Source organism: Osmerus eperlanus, chromosome 19 (genome assembly GCF_963692335.1).
Source record: "Osmerus eperlanus chromosome 19, fOsmEpe2.1, whole genome shotgun sequence".
Taxonomy (NCBI): domain Eukaryota; kingdom Metazoa; phylum Chordata; class Actinopteri; order Osmeriformes; family Osmeridae; genus Osmerus; species Osmerus eperlanus.
Window position 1 is genome coordinate 12,108,977 of NC_085036.1, and position 27,744 is coordinate 12,136,720.

Consider the following 27,744-nt stretch of genomic DNA (forward strand, 5'->3'; position numbering starts at 1 on the left):
TCGTACATCAAAAGCCACTTTGCACCACTCCTATCTGGCGCAGCTCCAACTGACAACCTAAGCAGACCTAGCCTCCATCGTTTACATCTCAATACCTTGTCTCAGCATCATTGGCTCACTGCACAACAGGACTGCAGCAACGCGCATAAGAAATATCACAAAAGCACTTTCCTTTATCACACTCAAAGCATGTTTGATGGAGCAAAAATCTACTAATGTAATAATTCGGCAGTCATGGCTGTTAGTTAATATTTGTTTGTATTAATAAGTATGACCAGGTTTTTGAAAATAAATCCCACTTTTGTCTTAAAGTTGTGAGACACTGGTTGTGTCACACTTTGTAAAAATGTGTGCCTGCTACTTGATATGTCATTCACAATGCAAAGCCAAGTCTTGTCCCCCCTGTATAATCAACTGAAGCATGGCAAACCTCACTCTTACTTTTTTTTCTGTTTTCGCTTTTAGTCCTGTTGTAATCGTTTCACGGTCCTCGCAGAGATTGGCATAGCTTCCTTTTCTTGGACTGCTCAGTTTACGCAGTTTGTTGACAAGCTGACTACACCAACATGGTAACTATTTTGTTTTTAGACAAGTTAGAGAAAGTTGCCATTCTGCATCCTAAAACCTCTCAGACCATGCTGTAAATTGTACCAACCCAAGCCCTCCTATGTTATGTAAGACAACAGCTGGCCTAGGTTAAACATGACCAACCCAATGTAAAACGTCTGGAATCCAAACATACATCAGGTTATTTATCCTATTCCAGGGAGAGATTGATCTTAAAATGAGTCGTCTATATATTCAATAGGATAAATTATTCAGTAGTATTGTGAAACAGAAGCGTTGTCTACTAACACTTTATTGCCATCTAGGAGCAATGTCGCGCCACTACAACAGCAAATAGGGAAGTGCTAAAAACTAGTAAATAAGGAAGAAGAACATTACGTTGAGTCATTCCTTGATTTTAAAACAAAATGTTTAATGTGTTACAATATTTTTACACACTTTAAGGTAAACTGAGATTAGCCTGCCACACAATAAAAAAAACAATGGTGTTTATATTTTGGTAAAGATCATACTTATAACTGAGCATTACTGTAAAAAATTAAAATAAAAAATGAATTCAGATTAAAAAAATATATTTCATTTATCAAGTAGTAGATTCAACGTAGTATTGAATGGAAGCAGTCCTAGTATTGTTTTCTTCTGCGCAGACCGTTTCTCGCGCGTTGATAACAGGGTGGAGTGTTTGAAAGAGAGATGTAAACAAGTCTTGACATAATACAGGGCCGTAATATACCATCCACTCAAGACCAGAGATCTGCCCAAATCTCCCTAGCACCCCGCGTTCATTGGCTTTACCTTATTGAAACTGGAAGGCGATTGGTTTAGACGTGGTAGCGAGGGAGCGCCGTCTCGGGCTCACTTTACACAACGCTGCAACTCGACGACTGAAGACAACAACAACGAGGTTTGACAGCTACGGCTAGCATCATGATAGTAGGCGAATTCCGAACTAATTTCAGCGTCGTCGACCAAGAAAACAAGATTTTGCATAGACAATCATACAACGTCACTTATTTAGTTCGTTTCTGGAAAAAAATAAGGGTAGTTAAGTTATATGGTACGACAGAGCACTGAGCCCGCTACATAATACGTCAGCAAGTTCATTGTTGTTAGCTTGTCACATAGCTTGGGTTTCTTAACGGTGTAACAGACTTGCCATGAGACGTCATCAACGCAGACTTTTAAATTGGAACATTTTATTTCGGAAACAAAAAAACAAGAAATAATCGATCCAACTTGGGAAAACCATTTCGCTTGATGAACATTGTGCAACACATCTCTTCAGTTACACTGGTGAGTATTAACGAAGCCGGCAAGTCAAGTGAACTTGCTTCACCCTATTAACTCGGTGTGTTCCACAAAGTTACATAGCTACTTTTAAATCTCAAAGCTATCTACGTTATATGCATTTGAGCCCATGGTTTAAATCTACGGTCAGTGATTCACAGTGGATGTCTTCTCTTTCCACAGGAAGTCATGGACGAGGTCACGGGTTGTGAAGGATGCAAAGTAGACCAAATGATTGAAACAGAAAATGACAACCACTCAGATCCTTCACACACCAATACATGTACCTTTAAAGTTGTCCCCAACATGACAAGACCAAATAAACTACCAGGTCAGATTCTTAACCAGCACAGACTGTAAACAGAAGACAAACTGTAAATTAATTTGGAATGTCAATAATCTAGTTATCCACAGACTAATCTAAACGAATCGCCTATTTTATTTCCTCATTATTAGGTGGGCGGGTCCGCTTGTACTCGGAATCTCAGGTTTGCTCTCAGATCGGCAGAGGGGACGACACAGAGTTTCAGGAAGACTCGTCACATGACAGCGACGGAGCTCCGTTCAGAGGCCGATCGCAGTCGGCCCCCGCTGCATTATGGGCCGCAAAGAAATATGGCCGCCAGTTAAGGAGGATGAGTGATGAATTTGACACATGGCTCGATCGAGGGGTAAGACATCAGGGATGATGGTGATAAGAACCCAATGAGAAGATATTTGATATTGAACGCAGAGGTTCAATGATAAATGTTTGTGGTTGGTTGAATGCACGGCTGAAAAACTAGTGTGCTTGAATGCAAACCTAAGAAAACGTAGTAAAGCTTGTTGTCGTTCTCAGGAGGGGAAGAGAGGAGTCTGCCGTGGTGCAGCCCAGCAGACGGCTAGGGGCTGGTTCTCCTTCCTCTGGACTCCAAAGGAGGTGGAGGGCCGGGAGTGAGACACCAATCAGCAACAACGTGTGACTCACAGGAAGTAGATTTAACATCTCTTGCCTGAGAAACAGGAAGTCGCTCAGGAGAATCGTTTGTGGTGCCTGGAAACCACAACTGACTTTAGGGGTCATTGTAGAAATCCAATCAAATGTGACCCTTTGAACAATCATCTGTACAATGTACAAATATCCAAGCTTTCCTTAAAAATATTGCAATAAGTTGTGTGAATTTTTTTAACGTGACAATCTCTTGTGCCAATTTTAAATGGTCTGTGTAACAAAAAAAGTTTAATATATCTACATTACGATATTATATTGTTCCAAGTTTTAAAGAATTAAGAATTCTCAGATATAGATTAATGCCACCAATGGTTTGAACTTCACAAAAATGTACATTTAACTACCTATGAAACTACAGGGGTGGAATATGGTTTGCGATGACAATAAAAAAAATACGGGTATTTTATGTTAAAGTATATATATTTCAATGGTTGACTTATAAACTACAATGAAGTAAAACAATCCATGCCAGCTAATGAAATGTTAACCTGTGCTAGACCCCGAAAAAGTATAAATATTATATTATACATATTTATTGTGATGTCTTAAATTGAATAACTGTACAAATTTTGAGTATACATGGTTTTTAATACATTGCAGGCTTTCTGCTTACTTGCCTTATATAACGATGTTTTGAATACTGTTGAGAAGTTAGTGTATTTGGCAAACTGGTGTATTAAAAGTATGGGCTTCACTGCCATCAGTTTTCTCACTGATGTACTTGAAACTTTGGGTGTAATAATATTGTATTTAATAATTCACTCTTTCTTAAAACAGTTGTTGACATTTGTACTTGTTTTCTATGTTTTTTTTCTATGTTTTAACACATTTAATAAAAATGTACATTTGTATTAAATGTTTTCTTAATGAACAAGAATTTCATCCAAGTCAGACCACCATCAACAAATAAAAAGTACAGGAATATCCATCTCCACTTTGTGAAATGCTAAAAAACATTCATGAAACTTGACATTCATTTGCCGGCAAGTAAAAGTAATCTAATTGAGCAATATAGGTCTATATATGACCAAGGGCGCTGTTGTGGTTCAAACAACAAGGGTTGGATCTCTCTTGCAGAACCGTACCCCACTGTCCATGTCAAACAGTCTTTGCATCCCCCTTTCCTCCAAGACAAAGTCGAAAACCTTTCCATTCTCTCTCACCTTCTCTGGTCGCAAGGACCTGGGCAAAACCGCCACGCCCTGCTGAATCGCCCACCTAAGTAGCACCTGCGCGGAGGTTCGGCCGTGTTCGTCTGCTACCGCCACTATCTCCGAGTTCGACAACAGGCCTCCTTTCCCCAGGGATGAGTATGCCTGGAAGACTATGCCTTTTTCCATGCAAAAAGTCCTGAGCTCCAGCTGTGCTAGTTTTGGGTGAAATTCCACCTGCAGGACGAGTTAGAAAAACATATAGCTTGACTTGAGTGTTGGAAATTAATGTACATTTGTTAAATTAGTAGAACTTGTGGAAATTCAGTCAAAAGGCAATAATCCCACCTGTAGCAGGGCAGGAGGAACCGTGCACGAATGCAGCAGTTCTTCCAGGTGTAGTAAGGTGTAGTTAGACACGCCAATAGATCTGATCGCCCCATGCCCATGAAGCTCTTCAAGAACAGCCCAGCTCTGGGCGCGATTTTGGGAGTTCTTCACATCACCTGGCTCAAGCCCCTTCGTCCCTGGACAGTGGATCAGATACAAGTCGATGTATCCCCCAATACCTAACCTCTCAAGGCTTCGGGCACAACCCTCTCTGGCCCTGGGCCCCGTATCAGCCGGGACAGTTTGCTAATGAGAAAAATATCTTCTCTGGTCAAGCCGTACTTGGGCATGATGTCCTGGAGAGCACTGCCGAGGTCCGCTTCGTTGCCATAGACGGCGGCGGTATCAAAGGCACGGTATCCTGTCTCGAGGGCAGCGTCTATAATAAGGTGCATCTTCTCTGAGCCCTTCACTTCGTATGTTCCCAGTCCCAGGATGGGCATCCGAGCACCAGTGTTCAGTATCAAACACGGCAGGTCACAAGACATCTCAACTACTTTAAAAAAAAAGAGGCACATTTATGCACTGTGAAAGTCAGAATTCCTGCAAGTAAACTTGACACAGGAACTCATAATTACACTAATACAAGTCGTATTAAAATTTCTGTCCAAATCTAATTAGCTTGCATAGCGTGTTTCACTGATAGCAAGCCACCAAAAAATGGGAACCGTGTAAAATTAATGTATTTCACATTCTTTTAGTGTGCTATAGCGGAAGAAAAGCAACAGGCCTACTAAAACGGACAACTTGTCTTTTCGTGTGCAGGCACGAGGCAGCGTGCTCTGTCCTAGCCAGCTATGTTAGCATCACCATCACGAAACTTTACATTCACAACACCATACCTTTATATCCATTATCATATGAAAACGCACGAAAAAAATAATCGGTTACCTTGTTTGTTGATTCTGGAGGTGATTTGCATCAGCTGGCGACAATCCCACTCTTACCACTCTGCTAAATGAATAAATGTACTACTCAACAGCCACGTTTTTTTAAGCATTTAGCAAAAAACTAGCTTCGACCAGCAGAGGACGCAGTACACCTGAGCGACGACCCCAGGTCGTTTTTGCAGTAGATGTTAATTATGGACAAGGGCTGCAATAACGAAGGGGATTTCTTGATCCCTACTGCTCGATTAGCTCGGATTTATTTCCCTCGGTTGAATTGATCAGACTTCGCAGATATTTGTGGTTGCATCCACACAAGTTTGACTTTGGTAACTACTTTTGTTTGTATAGTTTATCTGGCAGGATCATACGATTTTGTGGATTGCATTTTAGGTTTGTGGCACCCATTATAATTAGTAACAAATAAGGACCACAAGCAAAAAAAAATCATCCAACTTTGTTTATTCTTATAATAACAATATTAATAATTATTTTCTCCAGAGAAGGGCGCAGGAATTCTGGGACTGGGACATTCCAGTGCAGCACATCGAAACCAACCAGCAACTCTTAATTACATTACAATCCACCAATAATCAATTGGCCCTTTATTAGTATTGGCTAAAGTAAGTCACCACTGTTGTAGAAAATCAAAAACTAGGATGAAGGGGCTTGAGGTGCTGGAAGATGAAGGCTCACCCTCAGAGCAGAGTTCAAGTATGCACTTCCAATGTACCCTCAAATAAGACATTGTGCTGTGACAAAAAAAAAAAAAAAAAAAAAAAAGCGACGCTGCTCACAGAAGAGAGCGGTAACCGTGGTAGCCATCTCGGGGCCGATACGAGTCAAGAACATGATATGAAAACCACTTACAGCTGTAGTGAGCGAGTTGTACCTTAGAGCCTGTTACCAGCCACGTTGTACATTCAGAGCGTCAAACTGCGTCTCTTCATCTCATGAAAACATACAGAGGGAGTCCGGTGACAGAACAGTAACAGGGTGGCTGGACCCAGGCTGGGACCAGGGAGGGGTAGAGGAGGGACGTGGGGAGTAGCTGGACCCAGCGTGGGACCAGGGAGGGGTAGAGGAGGGACGTGGGGAGTAGCTGCACCCAGCGTGGGACCAGGGAGGGGTAGAGGAGGGACGTGGGGAGTAGAAGGATACAGCTGAGTCCAGGGATGATTTGGGGCTAAATATCATAAAACCGATATGCACAAATCAGTGAATCAGCTCCTCTTTAAAGATATATTCTCCTTTTCATATTTTCCATCCTCCCCCAAAAAAAAAAAAAAAAAAATTCCTCCAGAAAGAAATGAGAAGTTTAAGAGGAAAAACTAAGAAATAAAGAGTCTCCGAGAACAGAAAACCGGAGGGAGGGGGGTTTAAAGGGGAACAGAAAACCCAAACCAGAAATTAACTCCCCCTGTCGAAGAAATGACCCCCGCCCCCTCACAAGATATATACATGACACACAACCCCCCCCCCACCCCCCCCACGACAACATATCCAAGACTCTGCTCACCCCTGCACACTCCACCATCCCTCCTCTGCCTCCACATAAAAGTAGTCAGCTCTCCTTTCTCAAAGTTCAGCCTCTTTGTATTTCCATCTCCATCCTTCTCTTCTTTTCCCTCCGCCTGTCTGTCACCGTCTCACAGTTTGAGCTCGTTGGCAACTTTGGAGGCGATGTTCTTGAAGGCGATGGACGTCCCCGAGATCCTCTTGAAGCGCACGCCGTTCAGCGACAGGCGCGGCAGCTTGCACACCTCCATCTCCCACTGGACGAAGTCGTCCCGGGCGGGGTTTCCGCTCACGCACAGCAGCATGTAGCGCTCGCGGAGCTCGAACTCGCAGCTGTTGGAGTCCAGAACCTTCCGGATCTCCTTCATCATCTCTCCGGGCTCCATGGAGGACGTGGTCTTCATGCTCCAGGTGAAGCGGAGCGAGCGGGGCTTGGTGTCCTTGGAGGCCTGGTTGGGCGCGGCCACGGTGGAGGCTGACGACAGGGAGTCCTTGTTCTCGTCGCCCGCCGAGCCCAGGTTGCCCTTCTCCAGCTTCTCCGCGGTGGTCAGCATGGGTCTACCAGGTGGGAAAGACAGTTGTAAAGGAGAAGGGGGAGAATTGTGATGAAAGGTGAGAGACAGGGGGAAACAGGATGTGAGAGACAGAGAGAGACAAGACAAGACAGCATGACTGAAGATGGTTTAGGCTGCATTTAACCACAGAGGGAGCCAATGACACTACAGGCGCATAAAGCATTCATGTAAATTGTGCGTCTAAACTCATACTTTACCGAGCAACTAGACCAGAAATCAACTACATCAGCAAATGTGTTCTTTAGTGCAAGAGTGTTGATACATGGCTTAAATTGATAAGAGACATTTCTTGATTAAGATCAATTCTGTTCCACCCAAATCAAACCCAAACATCCAACTGATTATCTGATAGGAAGTTATGTTCTCTACATCAGCAGACCGACGGTCGTATGTCTCACCTGCAGACCTCATCTTGACCCTCTCCCTCATACGGGCTCCTCAAAGAAAATCAACACAAGTTTAGTCTTCCTAGTTAAAGAGTGCAACAGCACGCGACCAGGTTAGAACCACCACCAGTCCACAGCAACCCCCTGCACCTTATAGTTTACAATACTACATCCTCCCCTTCTTGGAAATATATCGGGAAGTATTGTGTTGTACATTAAGTGCATCAGGACAGTTTCCCCAACCTTTTGGAAACAAGAGAGTTTAAAGTAAGGGAGGGTACTGCTTAGTGGTTAGAGCATTGGACTGCAGATCGAGGACACAGGTTCAGATCCCCCTGTACTTTGTCACTTTGGATGAAGGCGTATGCTAAGTGAAAAGTTAATACATTTAGGTGCTACAATTTACATAAAAACAAGATGTTAAGTAATCTGATCTGGCCCTGATCTGTTAATAGGCCCGACACCACTAGTCCCATCTCGGCAGCAGGGAAGTTCAGACAGATGCATGTGCAGGCAGAGACAACAGCCGTGTACCTGAAGGCCCGATCAGACCTTTTATACATTACACATCGTGCAACAAACCTCCGCGGACGGACTGAGGGACGATTCGGCGCACCCTCTCTGCGTTTTTATGCTATAGGGCCACACTGCACTTCCATCTCTACGGCAACCAAGCTTCTTTGTGCAGCGGACCAATCACACTGCTCGATATTCTGGAAACCTTACACAATTCAGGAAGTAGTAAATCAGTTGGCCTTTAGGCTGTTTCAAGTCACTGCCTGTGTTACCAGTTCTTTAACACAACAGCCCAGCATGACTGTCCTCTTTAACATATTGAAATGTCATCTTAAAGTCCATAAAATCTTGATAAAGCCTCAGCACTGCGTCAGAAACAACCACCTTTTCATCCACTATGATAATATTGTCTTTATGTTGGCAACAGTGATTGAGGAACAATGTGCGACCTGTTGTAATGTTGACGCACCACTAGGTTCAATACATTCGCTCTGAAACAGACAAGTCTAGTGCACTAGATGTACACAGGAGAGCTGCAGTAGGAATAAAGTAAATAAATCACATATATTCTAGTTGAACGACCATCGTGATCTACAGCCTCCACTTCCAAATCGACGTTAAAAAAAAGCTTTACAGCAGCAGAATAACAGTATAGACTTCTCCTTGGCACGTTGTCACAACATTAGTAATTCCGTTTAATGAGATATCGCTTGGGCAGAAAAACAATCTCTGATTAATGAAAAACAACTGCAACAGTCAATACACTTCTCCTTCACTAACAGGCTTAATTCCACCACAGTAAATAGGCTATCGGATGTTCACTCAAGTCTACAATTCTCCATTAAGTCCCTCTCCTTGAGCACGGTTGAACAGTCGGAAGCTTCTAACAATTGAGAGATAGTTGTTTTTCAGTCATCGTTTCTCTAAGGCTTTATGCACTCTGGGTAGCATGGCGTTCCCCCAGTCTGGCAACACAAAAGGGCTTTCTATTCACAGAGCCAAAGACCCACAGGACGACACATGATAAGCTAGGAGACAAAAGTAGGCTGGGATGAGAGAAGCAGAAATGGAGGAGCCACTGATGAACCAGACAGAAGTAGGGGAGAGAGGGGAGGATTAAGCTATGAAGGGCAGTCTGTTAGTATGAAGCAAAATCCATACAAGTAGGTATTAATATATATATGTTTTAAGCAATGGGCATGGCACAATGTGATAGTTTAACACAGGATGGGGCGACACAAAAAGGTCATGGTTTGGAGAAAGACTTGTTGTGGTTATGGTTGCCTACCTTCTGGGGAATCTGAATGAGAGATTTCTACAAAAGAGGTAGAGGGGGAGGAACAGAAAAAGAAAACCGTATGTACACAACCGTGCGCAAACCAAGCCATAGCAAATCTGTTATACCAGACGTCAACTGAGAGATTAATATTCCACGGGTGTCTCACAGAAGATGGGGTTTAAGCCACAACTGCCACAAAATGGCTGCTGTAACTTGTGCAACCGCACTCTGTCAAGGCGGTCAAGTCATGTTAATTAAGATCATGGAACAATGACATGAACAGATTAGCACTGGTTAGCATCAGAGGGAACCATGCCAGCTAATGGGGTCAATGCTATAAGGCCTTTCATCTACAAACCTACACTGTTCACCATAATTGACTACATATAAATGTTGAAGTAGAAACCAAAGACTTCTGTAGATTAATATTCCTCTTTTGAGAACAGCTACCAGAACATTCTTGTAAAAGGTGTGGTTGGGCTGCATGACTTTCTTTTTGGCTATCCCATTCTTGTTTTATGACGCAAACATCTTTTAACCTGCTATTTTCACATGGTCACTCAATGTAAAAGGTACAAGATCATGAACATTGGGATGTTAAAAGCACACCGTAAAAAAATAAACAACATGCTTGTTTTCAGATAAATCAACCTCAATCCCAATCTCAAATTTGCCCTTTCTCTCACCTGCGTACGAATTTGGAGGTGAACTTGCTGAATATACCAGACGCCCCAGGTCGTCTAGCCTGGCTGTTGCCATGGGAGAGGGAGGGAGACGCAGGGGGGCCATTGTAGGCTGATGCATGCTGGTCCCGGGTCGCTCTCTGTTGCCCAGCATGGAAGGTACTCCTGCTGGCCACCCCTCTGGGGAAGTTGGTACGGTCCGTCGCCGTGGAGCTGCTGATGTTGTGGGCAGAGGGAGAGGCCACTGGTACTCTCTGTGGGGCAGTGCTGTTTATGATAAATGACACGTTAGGTTTACAAACTCGCATGCAATGCACGTTAGGGGTTTTCACAAGCTTGTTGTGACAGTGAGCTCTGTTAAATATATTAAAAAGCATAAATTAGATATAAAACACTGGCTAAACTTAAGACGTCATAATAACAATGGATGAATTATGTGCAAAGCACAAAAGCAGTAGTTATGTTGATCAAGCCATTTACAGGTAGCGTACATAGAATACTAAAACATAACAGCTTGGAGAATAGAACAACCAAACACATTGATATTCTGACAGAAACCTTTCCAAAAAGGAGCTGCCAGCAGAGTTATAACATGCCAAAAAGGCCTTCTGTAACCTGGCTGTGCCCTTGAATAAACCTGCTCCAGCAACTAGGAGACTGTACGACTTTGTAACTTTATGACCTGTGACTGTATGACTTGGTGACTTGATGGCTTGTGATTGCGGTGACATGCAGATGACCACAACAGCAGATGGCAGATGAGTTCATAACATCAAACACATGGTCACAGTAAGCAGCGTCCACTGTGTACACCTGAGGGTGTGCAGCCAGGTGGGAATGAATGGGCACAAAGCAGCTGTCTAATACTAGATTAGTACGGGGACCAGCCTGGGCAGTGTATGGGGACCAGGCTGGGTCGTGTATGGGGACCAGGCTGGGTCGTGTATGGGGACCAGGCTGGGTCGTGTATGGGGACCAGCCTGGGCATTGTATGGGGACCAGGCTGGGTCGTATATGGTGACCAGGCTGGGTCGTGTATGGGGACCAGCCTGGGCATTGTATGGGGGCCAGGCTGGGTCGTGTATGGGGACCAGCCTGGGCATTGTATGGGGGCCAGGCTGGGCAGTGTATGGGGACCAGGCTGGGTCGTGTATGGTGACCAGGCTGGGTCGTGTATGGGGGCCAGGCTGGGTCGTGTATGGGGACCAGGCTGGGTCGTGTATGGGGGCCAGACCGGGTCGTATATTGTGACCAGGCTGGGTCGTGTATGGGGGCCAGGCTGGGTCGTGTATGGGGACCAGGCTGGGTCGTGTATGGGGACCAGGCTGGGTCGTGTATGGGGACCAGCCTGGGCATTGTATGGGGGCCAGGCTGGGTCGTGTATGGGGACCAGGCTGGGTCGTGTATGGGGACCAGGCTGGGTCGTGTATGGGGACCAGGCTGGGTCGTGTATGGGGACCAGGCTGGGTCGTGTATGGGGACCAGGCTGGGTCGTGTATGGGGGCCAGGCTGGGCAGTGTACGGGGACCAGGCTGGGTAGGACAGCTGTGAAGGCCATGGAGACGCAGGTTATTAAGAGAGAGGGAATGGGCAGTAGGGGGCAATGGCTGCCATTTTGACAGGTTCTTCACCTTTCTGTCTGTTATTTGACTATGAAGGATACTTTTTTTGCTGCCTGGCATTTGGAGTTTCACTGTTTCCTTAAGCATATCATTACAGTGGGATGACTAACTGATGGTGGAGTCCTTTCAGCTCTCACTTCAACTTCATAAACAAATAAAAGTTGTCAAATTGCCAAGTTTCCAAACGGAAAATACATATCCTGCCAGCACCCTTTCAGAACGGCATCAACCTATCTCAGAAAGTCAAACGTTAAACATAAACCCATGATCATTCATCCGGCGCCGCGGTCGAATCATTCTACAGCTATTCCCCCTCCAGCCTGAAGGGGGCGCTACGTTCTCTGTTGCGTTTCCTTTTCGGGGGGGGGGGGGGGGGGGGCACTTGCCTGGGACGGTGTGCGTGCAGGTCTGGGGGGCTGGGGTGGGCGGAGGTGGACAGGGATTTTTGATGTCGGGGGCGGGAGGAGGAGGAAGTGAGGACGGCAGCAGCGGAGGCTGTGGAGGTCCGAGACCCTGGAGTGTTGAAGCTGGGGGGAAGAGAGGCCAACGACCCCCGCACCGGACGGTCACCAGGAGAGGGGTGGCGGCGGGGCGGAGGGGTGGAACAGTTAGACAACAAAACGAGGAAGCAGGAGCAATGAGCAGGACAGCAACACTGACACACTGATGCAGATGGACATGAGCATTAAAGTAAGTCATGAGGAAAAACATGTCAATTTCCAAGTTGCTCTTCATCCATGTAATAGATGAATTAGTAAATTACGTAAAGCCGTTATAGTAGTTAATATAACACTGTTACAACATAACTTTATTACAGTGGCATAAGAGCAACTTGGATGCAATCGGACTAGTACGGTAATGTTCCTGAAACACTTATTTCCCTGAGCTGTCGGTCTAAACATTCAGAATAAGAGAACTTGACAGAAGAAATACAAGACCCAGGGGAACATTGGGTCACTGACATGACAGGAAATGACAAACACATAGTGAACAAGATTATTAAGTGTAACAGGAGAACATTGAAGGTGATGTAAACCGCAGTGGTGTGGTTATGTGCAGATACGCACGGTCGTTCGCACACATACAAAATCCGTTACGCACCCGCGTACACACAATACGTTTTTGTCCACTTAAAACTGAATCTTGGCCAGCCAATCAGGTCTGAGTCACATGTTCTGTTGGCCCTGCTGTTAAACCTGTCTAAACACCCTGTCCTTAAGCAAGACTCCCACCCTATTTCTCCCATTCTGGCCTGAAAGTGACTTGCATAAAAGTGGCGAGGGGCCAACGACACTAATCCCAGATTACAGAGATTGGACTATCAGGGTCACTCTGTTTAATTCCTGAAAGTGTGTTAGTGTGTCTAAAGTAGCAGGCCCTGTTAAACATCCGGGGAATAACTTTGCTAACGGGACCCAAGACTGAGAGAATGTGAGATGTAAAACATGGTAGGTGCATGTGTGAGTGTGTGTGTGCTCATGTTCATGTGTGAGTGTGTATGCTCATGTGTGTGTGTGTGTGTGTTCATGCTCGTGTGTAATTAAACTGGCTGGATTTCTGCCAGCTGGCCCATGTTAAACCGACTGGCGTTCGGCCACGGGGCTTGTAAACATGGTCGCCTACATACAGGAGTAACCCTACTAGCAGCCAACATGGGAGGAGGTGTGAGGGTGTGAGGGAGGGTGTGTGAGGGTGTGAGGGAGGATGTGTGAGGGTGTGAGGGAGGATGTGTGAGGGTGGATGTGTGAGGGTGTGAGGGAGGATGTGTGAGGGTGTGAGGGAGGATGTGTGAGGGTGGATGTGTGAGGGTGTGAGGGTGGATGTGTGAGGGTGTGAGGGTGTGAGGGAGGATGTGTGAGGGTGTGAGGTAGGATGTGTGAGGGAGGATGTGTGAGGGAGGATGTGTGAGGGTGTGACGGAGGATGTGTGAGGGTGTGAGGGAGGATGTGTGAGGGTGTGAGGTAGGATGTGTGAGGGTGTGTGAGTGTGCAGTCATATGTGTGAGGGTGTGTCTGTGGGTGTGGGAGTTTGCAGTCATGTGTGAGGGTGTGTGTGTGGGTGTGGGAGTTTGCAGTCATGTGTGAGGGTGTGTGTGTGGGTGTGTGTGTGCGAGGGAGGGAGGGTGCGTTCGGTCATGTGAGGGTGATACCTGTCCTTGCCGTTCTGGACGCCCAGGGTGTCCCTCTCTGGGACAGGGGAGTTGCGGCTGCGACTCGTCCCGGTGGACAGGATGCTGTTCTGTAACGCAGAGACAGAGAGATGTGACGACACAGGGCGGGGCGGGCAGTGACATCACTAACCATCTAATAATAATGTATTCATCTGGCAGACGCTACAGTTTGATCTATAGCTAACCTGAGCAGATGGATATTACTGTTAAAGAGAATGTTGACGCAGGGGTCTTAAACGTACAGTGGAAGGGGTCGGGGTGCCCCTCTTCCTGTCCACCGAGGAGAGCGGGCTGGCGGGGACCTTGGTGGAGGCGGACGAGCCCTTCCTGGCGTAGTCCTCCACCGTGTTCTTACTGTCCCCCTGAGCGCGCTTGGAGGCAGATGATCCTGGGATGGACAGAGCAGGAGGAGAGGAGGAGGATGAAGACAGGAGGAGAGAAGGAGAGGACAGGAGGAGGAGAGGACAGGAGGAGGAGAGGACAGGAGGAGAGGACAGGAGGAATATGAAGACAGGAGGAGAGGAGGAGGCGAGGACAGGACAGGAGGAGGACAGGACAGGAGGAGGAGAGGACAGGAGGAGGCGAGGACAGGACAGGAGGAGGACAGGAAGAGGAGAGGAGGAGGATGAAGACAGGAGGAGAGGACAGGACAGGAGGAGAGGAGGAAGAGAGGAAAGGAGGAAGAGAGGACAGGAGGAGGAGGGGACAGGAGGAACATGAAGACAGGAGTTGGGTTTCATATGAGAGACACTCAACGGGCGAGGCTCACTGATAGACTGGTCATCACAGTCATTTTGGCCCAAAACACAAATAATAAAAACAATAAAATGTCATAGTTCACTTACCCGCATCTGTTGCTCTCCTGGGCTTCTGATTGGACGAGGTGCTTCGCTGTACCTTGTGAGAAGGGGAGTGTGTGTTGCTGTTCGTCATGTCACTTCCTGGGCGTGGCTTGATAGACGTGTTGATGCACTCGTCCAGCTGAGGAAGGAATAAGAACAATAAAGAATTTGATCTAATTGGCACTTTTATCCAAAGTAAGGTGGACAGTTAGCATGCACTACGGATCCTTGATCTTCTGCTGTACTTTCATTATGCACGGTTATCTGTCTGTCGCTTTGGATAAACTGTCAAATGTAAATGTGTGTCTTACCTCTGAGTTTCTGTAGTCCAGTAACAAGTATGTTGCCATGACGTCGTTGTATTTTTGGTTGACGAGAGAGTCCTGGATCTCTTCTTGAGAATATCCCATCTGAAGCATGATATCTGGGTACAAATACAGCAAAAGGTCAGACTCCATTGTGGGCTAAGGTCATGGACATAGACTGCATTACAAACATACACATCTACAACTCACAGAAATATCAACATAAAAAGGGTGAGGGGGGGCAACACATACAGCACAATGACTTGTTTTTAAAATAACACATTTAGCACAATACCACATACTAACACATATACTAGCAACATATACTAACACATACGAACACTTTGCGACACAGAAATGGTTAGTAAATGAATGCATGTTAAGCAAGTTCAAATTCTAAATGTTCTACATCCTCAAATGTAGCTGAAGAGGCCCTGAAGTGAACACAGAATGCCGTCTATTCAAAACGTGTCTTTAGTTTAGACACCAAACATACTGATGTCCCATATTTTTGAAAGTGGTCTGAACAAGGACAGAGTGAGAGAACATCTTAATGGAACGACATCCGCTCCAGAATAGTCTTCATGAATCACACTTTGTTAGTCAACAATCAACCTGTTCATCCAGATATTGCATATGTGTGTGTGTGCTTCAGCATGTGTGCGTGCGCTTCTGTGTGTGTATGTGTGCTTTAGCATGTGTGTGTGTGTGTGCTTCAGCATGTGTGTGCGTGTGCTTCAGCATGTGTGTGTGTGTGTGCTTCAGCATGTGTGTGCGTGTGCTTCAGCATGTGTGTGTGTGTGTGCTTCAGCATGTGTGTGCTTCTGTGTGTGTGTGTGTGCGTGTCCCCTCTCCAGCTCCTCCACCAGACGCCTGCCCCACCTCTCTTCCACCCCCCTGCTCGCTGGTCGGGGTGCTGACCTGTCCTCTTGGGGTCCTTGTAGTCGGGCTGGGGCTCCACGTAGGGCTTCAGCTCCTCCTCCTCCTGGCCCACGTTCATCCAGCGGTCCTTCATGATCTGCTGCTGGACGCAGAGAGCACAGAGAGGCTGAGGGGAGGCTGGGGGGAGGCTGGGGGTGAATGGAGGAGGCTGGGGGAGACTGGGGGAGATGGGGGTGACTGGGGGAGGCTAGGGGTGACCGAGGGAGACTGGTGGAGGCTGGAAGTGAATGGAGGAGACTGAGGAAGACTAAAGGAGGCTGGGGGTGACTGGGGGAGATGGGGGTGACTGAGGTAGACTGAGGGAGGCTGGAGGTGAATGGAGGAGACTGGGGGTGACTGAGGGAGGCTGGAGGTGAATGGAGGAGACTGGGGGAGACTAAAGGAGGCTGGGGGGTGACTGAGGGAGGACAGGCTTAGCAGACAATGACACAGGGATGAACACGAATGAATGTAAATAAAAAGTCAAATTGCTCAACCACCGAGCTGTAGCTAATCCTAGGCTGAAACCAGGATGAGAAAAGGATGAACACAAATGTACGATGTACGTGCAAGGCGTTGAGGCGAACAATCCAGTGGCCTCCACAGCCCCAATGGGACGCGAGCAGGGGAGACTGGAATGGTAGACGGGACAGGGGCGCTAACCTCCAGGCTGCCTCGCTTGGTCGGGTTCAGGATGAGGAACTTCTTGAGCAGGTTCTCGCAGTCCGTGGACATGTAGAAGGGGATCCTGTACTTCCCCCGCAACACTCGCTCACGCAGCTCCTGGGAGGGAGGGAGGGAGGGGGGGAGGGAGGGGAGAGAGGGGTGAGAGGGAAGGAGGGAGGGAGGGAGAGGAGAGAGGGAGGGCGGGCGGGGAGAGACACGGCATCAGGACCAGGAGGAGAAACTGGATGTTGTTGTGATTCAAGTTCCAAGTTTATCGTTTACTACTAGTCCCTCCTCGTTGGCGGGGGGGGGGGGGGGGGGGGGTCGTTCCTACCTTAAGGTTCTGCCCATCGAAGGGCAGCGAGCCGCTGACCAGCGTGTAGAGGATGACCCCCAGGCTCCACACATCCACCTCGGGCCCGTCATACTTCTTACCCTGGGATGGAGGGATGAAAGGATGGAGGTGGGAGGATGAGGGATTTAGGATGGAGGGATGAAAGGATGGAGGTGGGAGGATGAGGGATTTAGGATGGAGGGATGAAAGGATGGAGGTGGGAGGATGAGGGATTTAGGATGGAGGGATGAAAGGATGGAGGTGGGAGGATTTAGGATGGAGGGATGAAAGGATGGAGGTGGGAGGATTTAGGATGGAGGGATGAAAGGATGGAGGGATGGAAGGATGGAGGGATGGAGGGGGGAGGATGAGGGATTTAGGATGGAGGGATGAAAGGATGGAGGGATGGCAGTGGGTGATAGAGGGACGAAGGGATGAAGGGAGATCATTTTGAATGAAGGGTTGACTGACTGCGTGGTGACTGAACGAGTGTGCGAGAGGTTCACTTCTCCAACCTGGAAGAGCTCCGGCGCGGCGTAGGGGGGGGAGCCACAGAACGTGTCCAGCTTGTTCCCCAGGGTGAACTCGTTGCTGAAGCCGAAGTCTGCTATCTTGATGTTCATGTCAGCATCCAGAAGCAAGTTCTCTGCCTGAAGTGGGGTTGTGGGGTCGAGTCAAGAGACGTGCGTTTACAGTGAATGCTTTTATCCAAATGACAGGAAGGTAAACAAGTAGGTAGACGAAGAGACAGACAGGCAGAGAGACAGACAGGCATAGAGGGAACAGGCAGACAGACCTCACCTTTAGGTCTCTGTGAACAATGCACTTTTGGTGACAGTACTGCACCGCTGACACAATCTGTGGTTTAGAGAGGATGCAATGCTTCCGTTATCTCACCACAGATCTATCATAATGACTGGTATCCATGTCAATGACGTCATTAAGTAACCAAAACACAAACACAGGTAAATTCTCACACAGCAAACAATGAAGAAAATAGCACGTCACCTGTCTGAATTTGGCTCGAGCTTCTTTCTCTTTCATTCTGCCGTGAGCCACCAGGTAATCGAACACCTCACCTGAAGAGGGGTGGGGGTGAGGGGTGTGGGGTAAGGGGGGGGGGGCAGGACAGACGACACAGCAGGTTAGTGTTAGAGGAAACAAAGAGAGAAGAAAAGCAGTGGACACAAACAGGGGATGATGGGTGGGTCAGTCACACACTGCAGGTGAGTGAGGGCCTGTGTTTACAAGCGTTATTGCCGAGGGTGAGAGAAACAGAGGCAGCCATGTTGGTTGATGAGTCTAGCATGACTGACTGATACAGTAAAAGGTATTTCAAAACTACTGTTGAGTCAAGGAACGGTCTGTATTTACTGGGTCATGTGATGTGGTCATGTGACCACATCTCAGGACAGGTTCAGTTGTTTTCCCCTCCCCAAAAGCTTCTTGTTCATGAGAGACTGAAGTTGAACTCACCTCCGCTGGCGTACTCCATGATCAAGTAGAGTGTCTTCTCTGTCTCAATGACTTCAAATAACTTAACTACAGAGAAGACAGGAGAGAATCGAAAATAGATCACCGTCTTTCAAGGAAATGTAGGTCACATTATTGAAATGCCATCTATGGAAGAAATGTAATTGCCAGTGTTGAAGGTTTTCTATCAGAGCTGGATTTTCCTTGCCCTGCCTCCCTGAACAGCAACAGACTGTGTCTCATAGTCGTGCCATTTCTCATGGACAAAAGAATAGGCTGAGCTCTCGGCTGGGAGCATTATAAGGAGCTCACCAATATTCGGGTGATTCAGCAACTTCATGATCCTGACTTCTCGAAACAGCTGAGAGACAGACGAGAGAGAGAGACAGACGAGAGAGAGAGAGAGAGACAGACGAGAGAGAGAGAGACAGACGAGAGAGAGAGAGAGAGAGAGAGAGACAGACGAGAGAGAGAGAGAGAGAGAGAGAGAGAGAGAGAGAGAGAGAGAGAGAGAGAGAGAGAGAGAGAGAGAGAGAGAGAGAAAAAGAGAAAGAGAGAGAGAGAGAGAGAGAGAGAGAGAGAGAGAGAGAAAGAGAAAGAGAGAGACAGACGAGAGAGAGAGAGAGAGAGAGAGAGAGAGAGAGAGAGAGAGAGAGAGAGAGAGAGAGAGAGAGAGAGAGAGAGAGAGAGAGAGAGAAAGTGGGAAGAATACAGGAAGAAAATAACATTATTCATTTTTATTGAGCGCTTTCTTTTAGAGCTTTATTGTTTATTTACTTTGGATCTTTTTTGATCTTTTTTGGGGGGGGGCTTTCTTGTCGATCTGATGTTTAATCAACATCTGCCTACAGAAAGCCTCAACATATTTGTCTTCTCCTTGAACTTTACACAGACTCTAAATGGTAGAACAACTCCGTAGAAGTTCCCTCAAACTTCCCTCCAAATTCCATCCAAGTGGTAGAACAACATGACACTTAATGGGCTGCACATTTACTGCAAGTCATCCCCTCTCGGCCGTCTTTCCTGTCGCTCTACATAATTCCCCCCCCCATACACACACAAACCCCCCCCTCTTAACAAACGCAACACCCAACCCCAGCCCTCACAACAGGAAGTACTTGGGTCTAATTTCCCATAATTTCCTCCGTTTCCTGCTTCCTGCCCTTGAGTCGGAGGGAGGCATGAGCACGATCTCGTCAGCTGGTCTCACCTTTACCTTTCGTTCACAAGAGCTGTCACTCACCTTCTGAAGACTGGAGGAGTTCAACTGAGTTTTGTCTATGATTTTCACCGCCACCTAAAAATAAAATAAAGCATTTTGTAAAAGCACATTTTGTAAAAAATAAATTAAAAAAATAACACATTTAAATAAAACAGGAAACGTTTTTTGTTTAACTGTCTGTCCAAATTATACACACACACACACACACACACACTAAGTGGCTCATGGTTCCTTTGTATGTATTAAATTGACCAGACACTAATTCAAGTAAACATACAAAACTTTTGAACCAGCAAACCCTTGATCGTCCGTCAGAAGTTCTCCCACTGAGCTACACCTCTCCCCCACAAGGTTCCCACCTGTCAGTTTAAGACTCTTCAAGCTAAAGCCCCCAGAGACTCTTCAACACCCCCTCTTTGTATCAGACATGACGGGGAGCTCTACATCAGTAACCTGCTCTCCTGTGTGCTGCGGCCCCGTGCGGCTTCACCCTCTGGGCGGGGCGGCCCCGGCTGTCCTCTCATCATCCTCACCTCTTTCCCCGTGAGGACGTGGCGAGCCAGCTTCACCTTGGCGAAGTTGCCCTTGCCGATGGTCTTCAGCAGACGGTAGTTGCCGATGTGAGGCTGGTCGTCGGCCGTCGTGGCAACCGAGTTGCGGCATCGCGGCATGCTGGGCCGCCTGCCCGCCTTGGAGTCGGTGTGAGACTGGAGGAGAAGGGCAGAAGGTGGTTTAACAAAAGCTGTTTGTTTGTTTTTTTAAGATATATATATATATATATATATATGTTTTTAGCGATCTGGAAGAACGTCTGTATGGATACTGTCTCTTGCTGCTAACTGTCGCCAGACTTCTGACCACGTGAGACTTCCTGTGGCTGGACAGCTAGCTACACCAGTTAACTGTGTGCTTGAACAGCTGTTGTGTTGGTCAGCGTGTGGTTGCCTTGAGTGCCTGCACTGAACTTTTTCGGACAATCTTCTAAATACAACAACCAACATTAGTGTTGCTGTTTCTGTATGTTGGGGCAGTGTGCAAGCACCTTTACACAATATCTGCTCCGAGAAGCAAGCGCCTTAAATGAATAAATAAACTATTTATTCATTACTACTAAACCAATACGTTTCTTACATACATTCTAGAATCAAGAACTTATGAACATTCTAGAAACCTTGCAAACATTCTAGAAACCTTGCGTACATTCTCTCACGGCCGAGGAGCTTGTGACCCAGGGCCTTTCTGTGTACATAATCAAAACGAGCGGCCTACAGCACTGAAACATCAGCGTCTGTGAGGTCACCCCTTTACAGCTTCTGAGGAGGCTGGCTGAGATGGCCTCTGTCTCTCTTCACAAGCAGATCAAATCTGCTGGGGGGAGGGGGAATAGGAGAGAGAAATAAAGAGACAAAGGGAGAGAGTCAGAGAGAAAGTGACAGAAAGAGTGAGAGACAGACAGAAAACAGAGAGGGGGGGAGAGAGGGAGAGACAGACAAAGAGAGAGAGATGGAAAGACAGGACAGTGAGGGAGACAAAGATTGACAGAGAGAGACAGAGACAGAGAGAGAGTGAGACAGAGAGACAGAGACAAAGACAGAGAGAGAAAGAGAGATGATTGTAGCACTAGAGAAGAGGAAACACATTATCAAGAGAGAGGGGGAGAGAAGGAGGGAAGCAGCTTTGGAAAACACAGTGTTTGTTGCAGTCTCTTAACGCAACACTGATATATCCCTCTGATCCTCCCCTGCAAACACACAACTGGAGTCTCCAACTGTCTCTTCATGGCAAAACTCTTTTCTTTGTGGGCAGAATGGAGGAGGCATGTTAAGCTACATCCACAACATAAGATTCTCACTAAGACGTGTGCGTCAAGTCAGTCCCAAACATGTAATGTTTGTAAATGTACTGTAGGATGGACGGTTGTATGAAACTCTATACAACCAGAGTATAAAAACAGAAGCTGATCTACTCAAAAAATGTCCGCATGGCAGTCAGTTGCTTGCCTGTCTTCCTCCTCCCTATCTCGTACTTAATGTTATTCCAGTATTAGCTTATGTAACGAGACAAAATGAATAGACGTGTAAATCAGACCACTGTTCAAAGGAAAAGCACCAGGAGACCACTGCTTCTGAAGACAGCTGTCACCAAAGCAACCCTCTTTACACACACACACGCCCGCACACGCACACACACGAGCACACAAAACACACAAGAACCTCGTCACATCAACAGCTAAAAAGAGGAACGTTCGAGTAACAAGATAAACAAGTGCTGATGCTGCCTAGATGGGTCTCACAGTGTTTCGCCATGCCACCATCAAGAGCTTGCCGTTGTGTAACAGGCAGGAGGAAAAGACTTGCCATTTAGTTCTGTTGTCAGTAAGGCGTGCGGTGTATGTCAAAAAGTGTCCTGCACACACACACACACACACACACCCTGATCCGCCAAGGAGCTCCGCAGTGACGTAGAGTGTCAGCAATGCAGTCTGCAGTCCTCACACACACACACACACACCGCTCTGACCTTCAGCACAGCAGCCAACACACCAGACCCGTCCGTACACACACCCACACAAGCAGCCTGACACACATGCAGAACATGTAGACACACATCGACTGCTAGAAAGAACCCCCCCCCCACACACACACAAAGCAGATATTACAGAGACACCATCACAGAAGAACCCGTTAAATGATGTTGATTTAACGGATCGACAGTCAAACCCTCCGTCCTTCTCCCCCAGCCCTGGCTAAGCTGCAGATCACTCACAGCCCAGTAGAACATCACATCTGACAGTTTTTTTTGTCATTCGGTGGACACTTTTATCCAAAGCATTCGTACGCAACATATAAATAGTTACGCAGAAAATGTAAGATCTGAAGTGCGTAGTTCTAACAGTATTTGATCACATCTCTGCTACCAGGCACAGTTGACGATGACCACATCTCAGCTACTAGAGACAAGGTGTAAGAGAGGTGATCACGGACACTTCAGAAAGAGGCCAAGTGATAAAAGGCTTCAGCCGCCCGTAGAGATCTGTGCACGGCTGTGTTCAATCCAGGCCAGCCTCAGGTGAGAGGTACGCCCAGGCCTTTTAATATTTAACAGCTTCCAAGTTAATCAACACATCCCTTATGTCTCCTGAAGAGAATCTAAGGTTTGAGACAATGTGCAACGCTAAACCCCTGTACTGAACCACAGTGAGCGCCGTCACCGACCAGCAACTAGCGAAGACTGAAGATACTCATTGGCATGGCTCTTCCAGAACTTCCCGCGTGATTACATTATATATCATCTTTTAAAATTGCTAAAGTAATGCTAAGATGATGTTTCACCGCTCAGACGAAGCCAGGGGGTATTCTGGGCTAGGAAAGAGACACGAGCCGTGCAAAAACGACCAGACAAAGGCTGTCCCATCCCAATGTTAAACAGGATGTTTGGGTCATTACCACAAGTACAGCAATTATATCCCTCTCCTGCACGCCGACAGAGGGGAAAAGTAAGCAGTGGAAGACACAATGACAGGGTCAAGCTTACAGACAAGGTGAGGCAAGCCTGGGTTTGCCTGTCAAGGCAGCAGTCATTGTGAGGCAGGGCCAAAGAGGTATCCCATTGGTCAAGAGCTGACATGCTTAGTGGGCTTTGCACAATCAAGAAAACGAGAGAAGGAAAAGAGAGGGAGGATGATGAAATTATTTAGGATAAAAGCAGTATTGACAGGAGCTTTGCATCTATGGGTATGTTCAGAAACTAGAGAACAATTCTCAACAGCTGAGCAGACAGTGCAGTAACGCAATGATACAATACCCACATCCATTACCTGCCTCATAACTTGAAGGCTACAACTTATAGCCTATATTACCATAAAAACAAATGTTCACAATGTGTATTGCTCATAGATAGCTCTAAAACAGGCAGTGCAGTTTACGGCATTAAATACTGATTTAATATATATTCCCATATGGGTACAAACATTTCAGTTCAGTGTTTTGCCATACGTCCACATTGGCCAATTCTAAGTTTCCACAGAAAACAAGTAGGCCTAGATGAGGACTGTTTCTGATGCAAGGCTTTAATACACCAGACAAGTTGCTGGAGCTTGTGTTAGGACGGTATCCTGCCCAACAGCACTACAGAGTCTACAGACTACGATGGTAGGGATTCAAATGTAAACTGCCCATGACAGGGAACCAAGCTCTGTTCACTGAGAAGGTTGGGTATTAGGTAAGGTTTAGGTAAGGTCTAAAGTTCAAGGTTTAGTGTTTAAGTAATATTGTTAGCTGCTCCTGGCATTCTCTAATCCCTGCTCTCCTCTCTCTGTCCCCCCCCACACACATCCCTTGTGGTGTGGGGGGTTTGAGTTGTCAGCACCTGCCTGGTCGTCGGTCAGCCAACGCTGGACCTGGTCGCGAGTCTCCCGGTCCTGTCCTACATCTATAAAGTTGAATAATGGATTTTTGTGTTTTAAAACCCCATCGACACTGTATGACTATGTTTAGCCTGTGTTCTGCTCCTCTCTCCCACCAACCGTCTCTGGAGGAGGGGATCCCTCTCTGAATTGCTCCTCCCAAGGTTTCTTACATTTTTTTTTCTCCTGTTGAGAGTTTTTTGGGAGTTTTTCCTTGTCTTCCTTGAGGGTTTAGGTTGGTTGAGGGGGAGTTCTATGGGCATATGTGAAGCCCTCTGTGACATGCTTGCGTGTAAAAAGGGCTATACAAATAAATTTGATTTGATTTGAAGTAATCAGCTTCAATGAATTCAATAGGTTTTGCTTTCTTTATGATTCCATCACTAGATATTTTCGGTTTCCCTGGTATTGCATCAGTAAAACACATTCCCCATCAACAACACCAGATAGTACTTGAGACCCAGTCTACTCTAGGCCTGCCACTGTGCATCTGTATTGACACATCCTGCTCAGGATTCATCTGTGTAAAGAACCCCAGGGTCATTAGTCCAAGATTCAGCCTCCATTCTTGAGACAGGAACTTTAGGGAGGGAGGGGGGGGGGGTATACAAACTGACAAAGAGGGTGGACCAGTGAATAAAGGAGGTGTTTGAGCCAGCTTGTCGTTTATCTGGGTATTAATATCACACCAGTTATTTTCAGTGGGGCTGGTGGCACCAGGGACACAAATAGACACCAACTGAGCTGCCCCCCTCTACAGTGGTCCCACTCCTCCAACTCAACTGCAGTATACATCTGATTACAAAACCATGTCTGGTTGCAACCTACTTTGAAGTTGGGCCTAATCTGTAAATCCCGGATTCAAGCTAAAGCAGCGAAATACACATGCATCAAATTCACTCTTTTTTTCTCTCTATTAATCAAAAGATTGACTAAAATTTAGTTTACAAAAATGCAAATCATCTAACCAAAAATGAGACAGAAGTTAATGGAGCTTTAGACCCAGGCTGTGTCCTAGCCAAAAGGATTAAGCCGTTGTAAAACACTGTGACACAAACTACTGGCCAAAAAAAACTAGTTTTAACAGTTTATGGTCACTCAAGCATTACATCCAACGCCAATAATAAACAAACAGTAATCAACAAGACGGCTTTGTAAACACCATATGAGACATCTGGCTAAAAGACTTATTCTCTTATAGAACAACACAAGCTCTTGAAAAGAGCAATAGCAGTACCGACTAATGTTCCTTCAAATCTGGAAACTAAACCTGGACAAGCATTCAAACAAAGCAGGAACAAGAGGGGTGTTGACAGTAGGTTTTAATCAACCCACCATGCTTGTGGCACACTTACACTCCCCTGCCCCCCTCCCCACCCCTGCCCCCCTCCCTATGTTCTATTAATACAGCGCTAGGACACATGAGTCGGGTTCGGTCATGACAGAAACACCACAGAACAGAACCAAGTGCAGGCTACAGTAAAGCAGCGGGGGAAGAAAACGGGCCGATTCACCAAGACAACCTCAAGCCTTCAAACAGAAGGGCGATACATTCAAAACCATCTTTTCTCAAACAATGTACTGTGGATTTAAAACTCTTCAACAGCAATGTAACAGATAATACCAAGGGATACTGGGGGAGAAAAAACACACACACTATAAGTACAATTCCTGGTGTGCCTACACCAACGTTAATCCCAAACAAAATGAGAAATTGAGCTCTTCCCCTCCACACATCTCCTACACCTACAAGCTCAACTGGAAATGCTGGTTTTAACAAATAGAGAAGGGGAGGAAGGAAGTATAGAGTCCATGCGAATGCCGTGTATCAACAGCCGTCTTGAGGTGTCAAACAAGCTAGGCAGGGCTTGGTTGAGCTTTGGCACTCCTTACCTTTACGCTCAGCAGTATCTCGAATGAAACTTAGGCATGAGAACTGGCTCGTAAAGTCATAGTTACTTCGCTAAAAGACCCCAAAAGAAATGGTTGAGACTCGTATTTAACCAGTTCTTAGAATAGAGTATCGTCAAGCTCTCAAGTGTCCAAGCTTGTTCTCAGCACTAACCAGAAAATGTCATTCCAGTCTTGACATTTCTGATGAATAACAAAGCTATCTAAGTAATACATTTAAATACACCCATACGTAGCAGTAGTACCTGTTTAAGTTTCTAGATCACCAGATTTGGTAGTAAACCAAATAATGTCTTTTGATGAACTACCTTGCGCTAATCACAAAATGAAGCTTTAGATATTAACTTAAGTAGTTGTTATAACGTGTGAATACATATTGCTTGGATTCAAGCCAATTCAATGGAATAATATATCAATACATAAAAATCTATAGGCCCCTTTTTGTATCTCTTTATTTAGGCCCAACAATTAGCTAGCGAGCTAAAAGTATTAGTCTACCAACTAACAGACTAGTTAGTAGCTAGCACTACTAGCTCTTTACTGACTTTTGGCTTCAGGTTACCTGAATGAATTTAAAGTTTGCATGCACCCGGATGCTTGAGTTTAAATACTGATATACGGCTAGCAACTTATTCCGATTGATGGTTTGATGTGTAGCGTTGAGTTGCTACAGTAGAGCTAGCTTGTAATCGCAAACGGCTGGTGTTGTGGCATTTGCTTGTTGTGCCCAAAAAAAAGTGCCTAGCACTAGCTAGCTTGTAGCTAGCGAACCCAGTGATTTGACTTACCTGGTTAGACGAATGTTCGATTGTTAACGTTGGCGCCCGTGTTGACATTTTAGGATTTAGGAGACACGATCTTCGCTGACAGAATGATTTCAAATCCAACAAAACGACATTTGCCTTCGCCGTCTAAATCTTGTGAGGAATTGAAATTAACATGGACTATTTTCTGTCTGCCTCAACCTCAACTAGTTAGCTGACGACTAGCTAGCTAGCTATCTTTATGGGCACAAAAGTTAGCTAGCTAGCTACTCCTGAGTTGAGTCGATAACTAGAGTAGTCTGAGTCAAGAAGTAACTAGCTAGCTAGTTAGCTAGCTACACGGATGAAATGTACAACTCGCTAACAACATTTACGTTCAATTATATAATATATACAGCCACCTAGCAAACTTTCAGTTGCCAAATCCACAGATAACTACAGAAACGACTAGCTAGCAAGCTAGCTACTAGCTAGCCACCATCTGTCAAGTTGTCCCGCACCACACCAGGGTAGGGACAGGGATCCGTCCGCCTTGACTGTCTGCTAAACGACGCTCGAGCTAGCTAAACACCACAACGACGTCGTTACAGCTGTGTATTCTTCCTGCCTCGGCTGCCTAACTTCGATCGAGCTACCAGACAGCTTGCTGGTTTAGCGTAATGTTGTAGTGATTTCCAAGTCAGCACAACGTTGTCTCTACCATAAACGCGACAGAAATCATGTTTGGATTGCCGAATCTCTTGCTAGGCGGCGGGCGCTTACGCTGCGTTGCAGCCCTGCACTTATTGCAGAGGTCTAACGTAATGGATGGGTTGAAGCAATATGGTTGTGAGAGTCCTCTATCTGCAATACCTTTGCTTTGAGTTTTACATTGCTGTT

General features: G+C 46.2%; 3 protein-coding genes across 14 annotated transcripts; 1 reads left to right on the forward strand and 2 right to left on the reverse strand.

The window, feature by feature from the left end:
- The first annotated feature begins 1,419 nt into the window (after positions 1-1,419).
- Positions 1,420-3,412, forward strand: bada (BCL2 associated agonist of cell death a). The gene is made up of 4 exons (XM_062485969.1): positions 1,420-1,860; positions 2,038-2,185; positions 2,311-2,525; positions 2,693-3,412. Exons 1-4 carry the CDS (start codon positions 1,825-1,827, stop codon positions 2,789-2,791), a joined length of 498 nt encoding a protein of 165 aa, XP_062341953.1. The 5' UTR covers positions 1,420-1,824; the 3' UTR covers positions 2,792-3,412.
- Positions 3,413-3,760: 348 nt separating this feature from the next.
- zgc:110782 (uncharacterized protein LOC541358 homolog) lies at positions 3,761-4,950 on the reverse strand. Its single transcript, XM_062485968.1, is given in 3 exon segments — positions 3,761-4,233; positions 4,345-4,625; positions 4,628-4,950. Coding segments are annotated over 3 exon segments (900 nt in total). The 5' UTR covers positions 4,905-4,950; the 3' UTR covers positions 3,761-3,891.
- Positions 4,951-5,718: 768 nt separating this feature from the next.
- mark2a (MAP/microtubule affinity-regulating kinase 2a) lies at positions 5,719-27,650 on the reverse strand. 12 transcript variants are annotated; one of them, XM_062485858.1, is made up of 20 exons: positions 26,890-27,650; positions 20,319-20,492; positions 19,807-19,860; positions 18,876-18,924; positions 18,567-18,632; positions 18,099-18,169; positions 17,892-17,948; positions 17,606-17,740; positions 17,091-17,192; positions 16,754-16,873; positions 16,091-16,190; positions 15,176-15,288; positions 14,868-15,003; positions 14,265-14,410; positions 14,002-14,090; positions 12,239-12,379; positions 10,234-10,497; positions 9,557-9,583; positions 7,765-7,803; positions 5,719-7,349 (listed from the first exon to the last, which is right to left on the reverse strand). In XM_062485858.1, the coding sequence occupies exons 1-20, from the start codon at positions 26,935-26,937 to the stop codon at positions 6,923-6,925; spliced, it is 2,358 nt and encodes a 785-aa protein (XP_062341842.1). In that variant the 5' UTR covers positions 26,938-27,650; the 3' UTR covers positions 5,719-6,922. The 12 variants fall into 12 exon arrangements, with proteins under 12 accessions (XP_062341842.1, XP_062341835.1, XP_062341840.1 ...); XM_062485851.1 differs by having other exon boundaries at positions 16,052-16,190; XM_062485856.1 differs by having other exon boundaries at positions 16,091-16,193.
- Positions 27,651-27,744: the final 94 nt, after the last annotated feature.

Coding starts and splice junctions, on each gene's coding strand:
- bada (XM_062485969.1), top strand. CDS start 1,825: ATGAACATTGTGCAACACATCTCTTCAGTTACACTG. Junction 1,861..2,037: donor ACATCTCTTCAGTTACACTG/GTGAGTATTAAC, acceptor CTCTTTCCACAG/GAAGTCATGGACGAGGTCAC. Junction 2,526..2,692: donor ACACATGGCTCGATCGAGGG/GTAAGACATCAG, acceptor TGTCGTTCTCAG/GAGGGGAAGAGAGGAGTCTG.
- mark2a (XM_062485850.1), bottom strand. CDS start 26,937: ATGTCAACACGGGCGCCAACGTTAACAATCGAACATTCGTCTAACCAG. Junction 16,874..17,090: donor TCGATGGGCAGAACCTTAAG/GTAGGAACGACC, acceptor CCTCCCTCCCAG/GAGCTGCGTGAGCGAGTGTT. Junction 15,004..15,175: donor TGGACTACAGAAACTCAGAG/GTAAGACACACA, acceptor TTCCTTCCTCAG/CTGGACGAGTGCATCAACAC.